Raw genomic sequence first — 12,997 nt, 5'->3', positions numbered from 1 at the left:
AGATAATTGTGAGTGGGAACCGTAAGAACCAAGAGAAAGGTCAAGTGAATAAAGAAGCACTCTATTCTTATTTACAATAACATTTACTCCGAAATGGCGCAATAAATTATTTGACACTAATCTCTATTGGGCACAAAATAATCTGAAACACAACCAAAACAAACAGCAAATGCATCCAACAGGTTTGTAGAGTCACAAGCTTGATGTAATCATTGCGTGCTAGGAATATGGGACCAAATATTAAACTTAAGTGAATTTGTCCCAATTCTTTTGGTTCCCTAAAATGGGGGGACTATTTATAACGAGTGCTGTAATTTCTGAACGGTTCACCCGATTTAGATTTTTTTTTAAATACTCAATAACAAATTACAGTTGACAGTCTGCACTTTAACCTCATCGTCATTGTTTCTTTTCAGTACAGAGCCAAAACAACAAAACATTTGTCACAGTCCCAAGACTTTCGGAGCTCACTGTATGTGTGAGTGGGAACAGTAAGAACCGATGGGAGCATCATCAGTAGAGAAAGTTCAAGTGAACAAAGAGCTGTGTCTCCATGGTGATGAGACAGTTAATACCACATATGAGATGAATCATGAATGGACCGTATATAGGTTTAAATTATTACCTCACTCCAGTCCAGCAACATCTTTAGCAGTGAAATTGGCTCATACATAAAAAAATATATTATCACGTACCAGTTACTCAGATTCCTGGTTAGTGACATTTCAAGAACTTGAAAGACTTGATATTCTATACTTCAAGTCATGACTTCACTGATAGATTGACATGACTTTAGGGCAAAGCTACTGTGGTGCTGACTGTAGAGCATGCATAGGGCTACGGGATTTATGTATAGCCTAGGCTAGCATTAAGCTTGAATGCTTTGGCATGCGTTGAAGGAATGGTTGTGTGCTGGTGTTATTGATATACAGGTCAGCTGGTGTGTGACCTTTGTGACCCGAAAGGCATTATGTTGACTGGGAGAGCCGGATAAATAGCTTACATTACATTAGCGTGACACGTGGAGACTGAAGAGAGTGAGTGACACAGAGAACCAAGCATGTCTGGGCTGTCTACGATGGGATTGGGTCACGATACTACGCCTTCTGTTTGGGGCATTATTTTCAGTAGCCTAGTCAGTGGGATGTGTACCATACTGTGCCACAGGCTAGTAATAGCCTACACTTGGTTTTATAAAGCAGCTGTTATGAATGTGCCAATGAAATCAGTAATCAATCCAGTTCTTCACAGTTTGTGTATAAGGTTTATTATTTTATCTAGCATCATATTTATTTCTCTTATCTGTCCTCTTACCAAACTATCACTGGAGCTTACTGCAAAGTACTTTTGCATGGATTGCTACTAGCGTTAGCGCAATGACATGCTAGCTGTTCCCATAGACTTCCATTTATTGAGCCAACGTCTATCAATTTAAAAGCGCGTCTCGGCAGAAATATTTCTTTAAATATAATTACATTATTTGTTGCAGTGGTGGCAATCATTTATTTGAATGAATATAGGGTAAACAACGGAGAAGCTTCCCTATGCTACAGGATGGGAAGCAGTGTCGGGAAACAAGGGAAGCAATTTAAAGCCTCTAAGCAGTTGTGTGGATGCGGTCAGAAGTTATGTGGTTGAGGTCAGAAGTTGCCTTCACCCCTTACTGTATCAAGGCTGAATTGGAGTGATGTAGATTATGGAGGCCACATTTTTATCAGCTGTTGCTCATTTTATATTCACAAGTCAATTCTTTTTGATAATTAATTCATAGGGGAAGGCTATGCCATGCAACAAAGACTGAGACCAGAATGGAGTACAACAACACTGTTGTAGTACTTTCTCTGACACATTTTTAAATGTGGATAGTTGAAAAGCAGTGATTCAACATCAACATGCTTTTGGCTGATGGTGTACACTACAGTAGGTACCTATTAGACAGAAAATGGCTGAATAAACATTATTTCCACATCAACTTTTAACCTAAATCCAGTGACATATTGAATTAGAATTTAATAAATGCTGAATTCTACTGACTACTCAACCAAATGTAAATCAACAATAGTGGGGTAAACACTGTGGGGAATGATCAACAGACCCTTCCGATCAAAATAATTGAAGCATAATGTTCTTACACTCAGACTACTGGTTTGTAAGACTCTGCAGCCTCACAGCCATGTTATTAGTATGCACAGCTTGACATCGTTTCTCTCCTTGCAATTCAGTCCAATCAATATACTGTATGTCTCCTTCTTTCCTTTTTTCTCATTATACATTCTCTGCAGCATTTGGACAAAATGTTCTCAGAATGACCACACAATAATGTTCTAAATGATGATATATTCTCAACTTCCTCTCATGTGTGAGGACCAACATACATTCTTGACAAAGATGTACAATAGCAAGTAGCAAGGGGACCACATTTGTGGTCAGTTCATAAACAAAGAATGTCTTGCTATAAACTTTGATCCCAGTGGTCACTCACTCCCTTTTTGATTGAGACCAATCCTGTTTAAACCTATTCTTGGCATCTCTCTCTCTCTCTCTCTCTCTCTCTCTCTCTCTCTCTCTCTCTCTCTCTCTCTCTCTCTCTCTCTCTCTCTCTCTCTCTCTCTCTCTCTCTCTCTCTCTCTCTCTCTCTCTCTCTCTCTCTCTCTCTCTCTCTCTCTCTCTCTCTCTCTCTCTCTCTCTCTCTCTCTCTCTCTCTCTCTCTCTCTCTCTCTCTCTCTCTCTCTCTCTCTCTCTCTCTCTCTCTCTCTCTCTCTCTCTCTCTCTCTCTCTCTCTCTCTCTCTCTCTCTCTCTCTCTCTCTCTCTCTCTCTCTCTCTCTCTCTCTCTCATAGGGAAGAACATCTTGTTTGTGCAGTTTACAACTCATATATCCCCCCCTACCCTCCCCCTCCTTGGCTTTGACTAGGCTGATAAGGGCTGATGTCCTCATAAACCATAAACACCCCACCTCCCACCCTCTATTATGTGGCTTAGAGTAGACCAAGCGGAGGAAAAAAGAGGGTGGGGGTGGGGGGTCGCTCTGCACCAGCGGATGCCCTGGGGTGGGGGGTGTGGGGTTCAATGGTGGGGGTGGGGAGTCTTGTTAAACCATAGCAAATGTTATTGGTTACTGGAGTGTGAAAGTAAAAAGATCACCGAATCTGAATTGAAATCCTTGTGTTGTATACGGCATAAGGGATCCTTAACTCAGGATTTCACACCAGAAAGTCACGATGAGAGACCCAGCCCGGAAATCTGACCACATGCAGTAATGGCGTGTCTGTGCCCGTGCGTGAGTCTGATGATAATGTTCAAGGTGTGATTTATAGAAGATGAGAAAGGGCCTTGAGGCCTGGCTGTCGCGTCCCTGGCCCTCTGGCTGGTGATTTAGTGTGATAAGTGAGTTTCCTTCATCAGGTGCATTCAGACTGGTACAATAGAGGAAATTGGAGCCTGAAGAGACCATATTACTACTGATTATTAGATTCACTACCCAGTCTGCTGCTCCTCTGCTGACTCTTTGATTCTAGCGCATACCTATCGTAGAAAAAGAAAGCCAGGCGCCGGGCACTCAGGTGTCTGTTGAAATTAATTTGAGGGACCAACAACTATCCAGGCTGTAATAGGTCTATGTGAGATATATATTTGATAGATCTATTCTAGAATCTGCCTCTGCATATCCTCTCCTAGGTGCACTTCTTAAATTCATTCATGATTCACAACTTAATAATGCTGTTAAAATGAGGATCCTGTTTGCGGTGTATGAGAGTCTCTGGGTTGTTGTGGGCCTGGAATTAATGACCTGGTTCTGGATCAAACTGTATTCATGAACTGTCTCAGAGTGGGAGTGAAACTGATCCTAGATCCTACTTTAAGACTATTAATACAGGCCTAGGTCCCCAACAACAATGGCGTTCCGGACTAAAATTAGAGTTTGCATGGTTTTTATCCACGGTCACAAAAGGCCCCTGCAAACACACAATTGCTCCCTTTCAAATGTGTTGCTAGGATACGAGCGCAGCAGAGACGAAATCCCCTCTGTGTTTCGTTTCTCCAGCTGCAAAGCTCAGACATTATGTTATGTTATGTGTGTGTTGGAACCAGTTCAGGGAACAGAACAGAAAAACTTGAAAAAACAATTTTCACGAAAGTGATCTATACTGTTCCGGAACAGAACTGTCATTTTACAAGCATTGGGAAACATTTCAGAGATTTAAAAAGGAACAGAAAGGAACTATATAAACCTTTCGTTTTTTTTGTTGGTTCGAACCAGTTCAGAAAATGTGTTTTGTTGGTCAGAACAGTGGAACGGAACAAAAAAAATGATGATTCTGCTCAGAACGAAAGGATTCATTTTGGTTCCAACCCTTGCTGAAGACACTCTGACATTTCATGCTAATAGGTCATTAGCTCGGTATACAAATCGATTGTCGGATTAATTGTTTTTGATTTATGTTATTATTAGTCGATTTTCAAGTGTCAGCATTTCAAGTGCCCGTTTGGTACTTCTAAAGTAGTCCTCTGAAAAGTGTGTATTTGATGCTTAGAAATCCGCATCTAATTCAACATTATTGATAACAATACAAATGCTTTTATTATCTGATGAACCAGCATGCAATCCATTGTTTTTAACCCCCTGGTGGTGTTTCATGAATCCTGCCTAGTGCCTTCATTACCTGAGCCTGTCTGTCGCTATGGCAGATGTCTCCAGAGAAGCCAGAAAGATGCTGTTCGATTCTGCTGTTCTGCTGTCTGTAAGTAGCGCATTCTAGAGTGTTGCTGAAACAGCTGTTGCTTGTCATATTGTGTTTCCTTGGCGATGGGTTGATCATGTCACAGTACGCTCTAGGTAGTCTCTGACTCTGGGGGACACATAGTGACTGAGTGTTCAGCTAAAACAGCACTTAGGGAGGGTGGTTGCTAGTGACAACCATGGACCTGTCAATCATGGTGTTGTCGACCTGTTAGGGAAGACAGGGAGCTGGTCTCCTGCTGTGGTACCTAGAAGGCTGACATGATCAGTACTGTTGTTCAGGGCCAATGACATGAATAGTGGAAAGGATACTAGTACTGAATGTTCCAGAGTTGTCTTACTGGGCATGACTAGTGCTGTTCATTTGTAGGTTCTGATTCACTCAAGCCCACAGCCTCAATTTGTCAGGGCATAGACTCTACAAGGTGTTAAAAGTGTTCCACCGGGATGCTGGCCCATGTTGACTCCAATGCTTCAGTTGTGTTACGTTGTCTGGATGTCCTTTGGGTGGTGGACCATTTTTGATGCACACAGGAAACTGTTGAGCGTGAAAAATCCAACTTGCCCATTCACCCTCTGAATGGCACACATACACAATCCATGTCTCAAGTGTTGCAAGACTTAAAAATCCTTCTCCTCCCCTTCATCAATGTTATGACATATTATGACATGGTTATGACCTTGTCATAACGTGTTATGGTGCTGGGTGTCAAGTAAAGTGTTACTCACCACCTGGATTCGGTCTTATGTAGAAACATTTGAAATTCAGTTTTTTTACATTAGCTTAAAGTAGAGACTCAGAGCTACAAAATGGTATATCATACACTACATTTGAGGAAACAATGGGACAGTAATTCTGCTTTGAAAGGTGATCAACATGTTAACTCACTTTTGAGAAAACCGTCTTTCAACGTTTTGGTACTACTATTGGAGAGGCCTTCTTTGTCTACACCTGTTCAGCGTTGTTCACACCCTCTTAGGCCTTAGCCCCACCCATCTCGTTATAACCAGCTACTTCCAGACATCTAAGAGAGATAGAACAGCTCACTGGAAATTACTAACCCTATTGCTCTGTGGTTTTGCGTTCAGAGCACACACTGGACGCTCTGGCCAATAAGTAGGGTTGTTCCGAAAGCTCTGACTTTACAACTACAGTCAAGCACCCAGGCTAACTGGCTAACATTGGCTAGCGAACGTTACTTCCAGACACATAATGAGGGAACACCCCACTCTGACCATTTTACTTGGCCTAGCAGAGCTGGTTTGGCTTTGAAAAATATATATATTTATTTATTTTTTCTACCCCGTTTTCTCCCCAATTTCGTGGTATCCAATTGTTTAGTAGCTACTATCTTGTCTCATCGCTACAACTCCCGTACGGGCTCGGGAGAGACGAAGGTTGAAAGTCATGCGTCGTCCGATACACAACCCAACCAAGCCGCACTGCTTCTTAACGTAGCGCACATCCAACCCGGAAGCCAGCCGCACCAATGTGTCGGAGGAAACACTGTGCACCTGGCTTGGGGTCATTGTCCATTTGGAAGACCCATTTGCGACCAAGCTTTAACTTCCTGACAGATGTCTTGAGATGTTGCTTCAATATATCCACATAATTTTCCACCATTATGATGCCATCTATTTTGTGAAGTGCACCAGTTCCTCCTGCAGCAAAGCACCCCTACAACATGATGCTGCCACCCCCGTGCTTCACGGTTGGGATAGTGTTCTTCGGCTTGCAAGAATCCCCCTTTTTTCCTCCAAACACAACGATGGTCATTATGGCCAAACAGTTCTATTTTTGTTTCATCAGATCACAGGACATTTCTCCAAAAAGTACGATCTTTATCCCCATGTGCAGTTGCAAACCGTAGTCTGGCTTTTATGGCGGTTTTGGAGCAGTGGCTTCTTCCTTGCTGAGTGGCTTTTCAGGTTATGTCGATATAGGACTCGTTTTACTCTGGATACAGATACTTTTGTACCTGTTTCCTCCAGCATCTTCACAAGGTCTTTTGCTGTTGTTCTGGGACTGATTTGCACTTTTCACACCAAGGTACGTTCATCTCTTGGAGACAAAACGCTTCTCCTTCCTGAGCGGTATGACGGCTGCATGGTCCCATGGTTTTTATACTTGCGTACTATTGTTTGTACAGATGAATGTGGTACCTTCAGGCATTTGGAAATTGCTCCCAAGGATGAACCAGACTTGTGGTGGTCTGCAATTTTTTCTATTTTCATTTTCCCATGATGTTAAGCAAAGAGGCGGAGTTTGAAGGTAGACCTTGAAATACATCCACAGGTACACCTCCAATTGACTCAAATGATGTCAATTAGCATACCAGAAGCTTCTAAAGCCATTACATAATTTTCTGACATTTTCCAAGCTGTTTAAAGGCACAGTCAACTTAGTGTCTGTAAACTTCTGACCCACTGGAATTGGGATAAAGTAAGTTATAAGTGAAATAATCTGTCTGTAAACAATTGTTGGAAAAATTACTTGTGTCATGCACAAAGTAGATGTCCTGACAGACTTGCCAAAACTATAGTTTGTTAACGAGAAATGTGTGGAGTGGTTGAAAACGAGTTTTAATGATTCCAACCTCAGTGTTTGTAAACTTCCGACTTCAACTGTATATACTGAGATCATGTGACACTTAGATTGCACATAGGTGGACATTATTTAACTAATTATGTGACTTCTGAAGGTAATTGGTTGCACCATATCTTATTTAGGGGCTTCATAGCAAAGGGGGTGAATACATATGTACGCACCACTTTTCCATTTTTTGTTGTTGTTGAAACAAGTCATTTTTTTCATTTCACTTGACCAATTTGGACTATTTCGTCCATTATATTAAATCCAAATAAAAATCGTAATTTCACAATTTTATTCGTATGTACAGATGGCGTATAATATTTGATATTAAGACACATGAAAGTTCACATGTTCGAGAAGGCATTTCTGCCAAAACAAAAACGTTCAAACAGCTCTCATGTGAAGTCGTGACTTGCGACACATGCCTAGTTTCCTGAATCGGGTTCACATATTTGCTCTTATCTTGAAGTGTATTGGGATTCACTGAAATAGCTCCTTCGCCTGATGCCAAAAAGGGGCAAGAGTATTAATCTTATTGCACGGTAATATTCCTTTAAACTGTTCCTTCATGTCCATGCTCAGTCGTTTTATTTTGACTTCCCCCTGATTGGCCAATGAGAATTTCACACTGCTGGGTTAAGCTGCTTAATCAGAGCAATGTCACTGCAAGTTTGAACTGCTCAGCTCTCACGGCAATTACCAAAAAATTATTGCCATCAGAATATCTATTATATTTAGGGGTTTAAGAAGTCCTTTAAAAAAAATGGCTGCCAAAGTGTATTAATACCTTCTGGTCCGAACTGCTGTTGGTTAATCCTTGATTTAATGAGGTAAAGTAATGAGGTAAAGTAATGGTCTACGTGATGCAACGTTACTGTCTTATTTGAGTGGTGCAATGTGTTGTTCCATTATTTGGCAATTTTACATCTCTCCACTCTCTGTCTCTGTCTCCCTTGCAGGAAAAGCAGCCTGTCCTGCTAATGTTTCGTCATCAGCCGTGGTTCTAAGCATCACCTCAGGAGGTTCTAATCAGAGCAACATGCTGCACCTCACTGTGCTCCTCCTTTTCCTCCTGTCCCTCACTTTCCCCTCCATGGGTGAGTTTCGTAGGGTAATCACACTCTAGGGATTTTCACACTACTGAACCGTACTGAGCCGAGCCAAACCAAGCGGTACTGCGCTGGCCTAGTTATGCAGTCACCGTAGTTGCTGGAACTTTACTGAAAATAAAAATATCAGCGCTAGCTAGCACAGGTCAGTGTTACGTTCCCCAGTTTATGTGTTGTAGTTTGTGTTTGTGCATGTGTTTATTTCAGGAAATGGCTTCCGGTAAGCCCTCAAGCAGCTGATTGGTCGACTCCAGGGCTAATTGGAGAGCTGACCCCGCCCCCTCGTCAAGACGCAGCTGTCTCCAATTACCCATTCCCTCAGACGCTATATAAAAGCCAGTGTTCTGTTCAGGAGAGAGAGCTTTTTGTAGAGAGATTTTCTGGGAGGTCATTGCAGAGATATTTTGATAGAGGTTGATTTTGCTGGGAGTTCATTGCTGAGAGTTGGTGTGTTTTGTGAGTTTGTTGCTCAGATAGAGCTTATTTGATGTCCTTTGTTTGTTTGTGAAATGGTTTAATATTCTGTTTCATTTGTTCCCAGGGGGGAAGGGGAAGGCACCTAGGGAGTGCTTAGGCAAGAGGCCTGCGGGCATACATATACCCGTAGCATATTCGCTGTCTAGGCACACTAGGTAAGACCTGGGTGGACCACCCCCTGTATTTTGGTTAGGGCACCAGGTGGTGCTAAATTAGGTAAGTAGTGGGTAGGCAGGTAAGATAGGAGAGGGGGGGCTTTGAGATTTACTTTCTTTGCTTTGGTTCCGTCCAGCCCCTTTTCCCCATATTACCGTGTAAAGGAATAAAGTCCTTGTAAACGGTAACACATTCTGCTTGTTGTCATTTTTACTCGCACCTACAGTCCATACCTTTTTCGCTTCACAGAGAGTTTAGTTGTAGCAGGGTGTTGCGTGAAAAAGGGTAACGGTCTCATCTTCAGTTCAACTGCAGGAGAAATAGAATGTGTCTGTTCATTGAATTGCTACTTTGTTGGGATGCAGCCAAGGTCTAGCAGCTAACCACTGCATGTGCAGGCAGATAGAAGAGAGCAGGGCTGAAAATGACCTGTCTGTGTTGTGTAACCCCAGAAAACCCCTTCAGAAGTTTACATTTCAATTCAGCTGAAGCAAAGAATGTGTTGTTTGGACTCTGGCGTTCTCACTACTTCCCAACACATATCCTCCAAACAGATTGGGATAGTGGAGATTACATTTGTTCATAGGAAGAGGAGTGTGAGTCATGCTTCGACTTCACCCAAAGGCAATGACAAAAGGGTGTGTTTTTGTGTGCCTGGCCCAGCGCATCACATTGTGCTGTATGCCTGCCTGATCCGGCCTCTTCTGAAACAACAACAGACCAGCATGCATAAATGGGTCATCCCTATGGCTAAGGGACATCGCTTTGACATCGCTGTTGAGAGCCAACACGGAGGAAGTTAGCCTGATGATTAATGTAATGTCGTTGTTGTAGTTACGTAAACTACAACATAGTCAAGACCGTGGAGAAGGAGAGGGCTACTGTCTCTTTTTGTGCAGAGGTCTGATAATCGTTGTTGACCATAGAAGTAGAGTCACTAGAAGGGACAAAGTCCATCACAGAACATTGACTTGAATAGGAATGTAATTCCATTTCTTTGCTGTTGACCAGCTGATTCTCCACCCTACTAAGGCTCTTATTGGACAATGCCTCAGTACTGTATGTCTCATGTTATGTTACATGATGTGGCATCCAACTCGAGCCCGAAATATCTTTGCACAATGAAACTGCAGCATCATTCTCCAGTGTGCAGATTTCAATATTTCTTTCATCACATCAAACCCAAGCTGACCATGTTGAAGATGGGAGAGAGAAATCTCTCATCTCAGTGTGATTGTTTGCATGGCCCTAGTCTGTAGCCTTCAGTACACGTCTGCTATCAATGCCCAATCACCGTGATTATCACATATTCCATAATGCAACAAGAGACAGAAATGTATGGAGCAGTGTATTCAAAGGACAAGTCGAATGTCACTGCAAGCATCATTCGGTCAGCTTGCAATGTATAGCAATGTCACCTTTAACGCCTTGCTTCGTACAGAAGGGGAGATAGGGTAGATAGAAAGCCAGTGACAGTATGTGCTGCATATAGATTGGGGGCGGTGAGAAGTTTAACTTGCTGCAATATTAACCTTGCTGTTTTCTCTCAACAGTGATGGATGAATATGCTGAATAGAAGGAAACTCCAGCACACTGTTGGATCTTAATATTTTTTATTTAACCTTTATTTAACCAGGCAAGTCCAATAAGAACAAATTCTTATTTCCAACGACGGCCTGGCAAAAGGCCTCCTTTTGGGACGGGGGAGAAAAAAACATTTTAAACTATGTAAAACAAAACAGAGACAGAAGACACTGGCAACAGCACAAATACAACAGCAAACAAACAGTGTGTGTGTGTATGTGTGCAGGAATGTGTGTGGAGTGTATAAAGTAAAACAAGCTTCCTTATATAAACCAATGTAAACTAGTGATATCGGGTAAAAACCAGAAAAAGCTACAGTACAAGTCAAACGTTTACTCATTCAAGGGTTTTTCTTTATTTTGACAAGTTTCTACATTGTAGAATAATTGTGAAGACATCAAAACTATGAAATAACACATATGGAATCATGTAGTAACCAGAAAAGTGTTAAACAAATCTAAATATATTTTTAGATTCTTCAAAGTATCCACCCATTGCCTTGATGACAGCTTTGCACACTCTTGGCATTATCTCAATTCTGTTCATCTATTTGTCCTTTGAACTTCTCCAGGGACACCAGGACCTGGGGTTTTTATGTTGGCTTTGAAGGAATTCCAAGACCAGGGGGCTGAGTAATGAAAGGACATTTTTCTATGATCGGTAAAACTTTTTGGGACTGTTGGCATGAAACAAGATTGGGATCTGAGCTTGAATGTGTTTTCATTTTGAGGTAGAAAGGAGGATAGATACAATGGAACCTTTTCCTAAAATGGCCTTATAAATAAGAATGTGTCACTCTTTAAGCCTGCGGGTTGCTAGTGATGTCCACTCGACAGCACTGTAGAGATCACAATGGTGAGTTAGACATCTCTGATTGGTGACAAGACAAAGGGCTGCATGATACACAGAGTAAAGAGCCGTCAGTGTAAAGCTTGAGGCTTGTGCATAAATAGTATTACCATAATCCAACACAGAGAGAAAAGTACAACGAATCAACTATTTTCTGGCGGCAAAGGTAAACAAGCTTTGTGCCGGTAATAAAACCCAACACGCAGCTTGAGTTTCCTGACAAGGTTCAAATCAAATTGTATTTGTCACATGCGCCGAATACAGTGAAATGCTTTAAGAAGTTTCGAGTGGTGAAGCTCAACTTCTCATCCACCCAAACTCCCAAATATTTGTACATTTTTACTTGCTCTATAGAATGTCCTTCCAAAGTAGTAATTCTATGTTTTTTGTGTGTTTATTATTGGAAAATACAGTGCATTTTATTTTAGAGGAATTCAGAGCAAGCTTCAAATCGCACAGATTCTATTGATGTTTAAAGCTTTTTCAGAAGCCAAAGTTAAACTGCTGACACTTGAATAGAGAACAATGTCATCCGCATAAAAATGTACATCAGCTGTCTCAATATGTCTCCCAATGTTGTTAAATATAGATAATAAACAGCAGGGGACCTAAAAATGTATCCTTGAGGCACACCCGAGTACAACTCTACGGTGTCTGACTTACAACCATCTGCCTTTGACAGGTAGTTCTCAAACCACTCCAGAGCATGACAAGTAATCCCAATACACTTGAATGAAAATCGCAAATGAAATGAAATCAATATGCTCGCTCTCATGCTTAGCCTTTTGTTAACAACACTGTCATCTCAGATTTTCTTAAATATGCTTCTCTACCATAGCAAACTAGCATTTAGCATTTAGCATTAGCATTTAGCGTTAGCAGGCCACATTTTCACCAAAACCAGCAAAAACATTCAATAAATCATTTACCTTTGAAGAACTTCGGATGTTTTCAATGAGGAGACTCTCAGTTAGATAGCAAATGTTCAGTTTTTCCTGAAAGATTTTTTGTGCAGGAGAAATCGGTCCGTTTGGTGCGTCACGTTTGGCTACCAAAAAAAAACAAATTCAGTTATCCAAACGCCAAACTTTTTTCCAAATTAACTCCATAATATCGACTGAAATATGGCAAACGTTGTTTAGAACCAATCCTCAAGGTGTTTTTCACATATCTCTTCAATGATGTATCGTTCCTGGAAGTATGAGTCTCCTTCTGTATCGCATGGTAAAATAATTGCCACTAGGAATTACGCACCAACTTAGACAAAGGACACCGGACGGCCCCCTGGCAAATGTAGTCTCTTATGGCCAATCTTCCAATGATATGCCTACAAATACGTCACAATGCTGCAGACATCTTGGACGAACGGCAGAGCGCATAAGCTCGTTCACAGCATATTCACAGCCATATAAGGAGACCAGAGTAAAACAGAGCGTCAAAAATTCCTGTAAGATCAGTTCTGGGGCACTCACAGATAATATCTTTGCAG

The 12,997-nt window shown here is 41.6% G+C and overlaps 1 protein-coding gene across 1 annotated transcript in view; it reads left to right on the top strand.

Moving 5' to 3' along the window:
• LOC115109694 (contactin-1a-like) overlaps positions 1-12,997 on the top strand; it is a 128,088-nt gene that overhangs the window by 58,524 nt on the left and 56,567 nt on the right. Inside the window, exon 2 of the mRNA XM_029634916.2 lies at positions 8,293-8,430. Coding sequence (XP_029490776.1) covers positions 8,373-8,430 — 58 coding nt within the window. The 5' untranslated portion in view covers positions 8,293-8,372. The remainder of the gene's footprint in view (positions 1-8,292; positions 8,431-12,997) is intronic.

Source organism: Oncorhynchus nerka, linkage group LG25 (assembly GCF_034236695.1).
Source record: "Oncorhynchus nerka isolate Pitt River linkage group LG25, Oner_Uvic_2.0, whole genome shotgun sequence".
Lineage (NCBI taxonomy): Eukaryota > Metazoa > Chordata > Actinopteri > Salmoniformes > Salmonidae > Oncorhynchus > Oncorhynchus nerka.
Note: the sequence above shows the minus strand (reverse complement) of the source record. Positions and strands in the feature narration are given on the sequence as shown.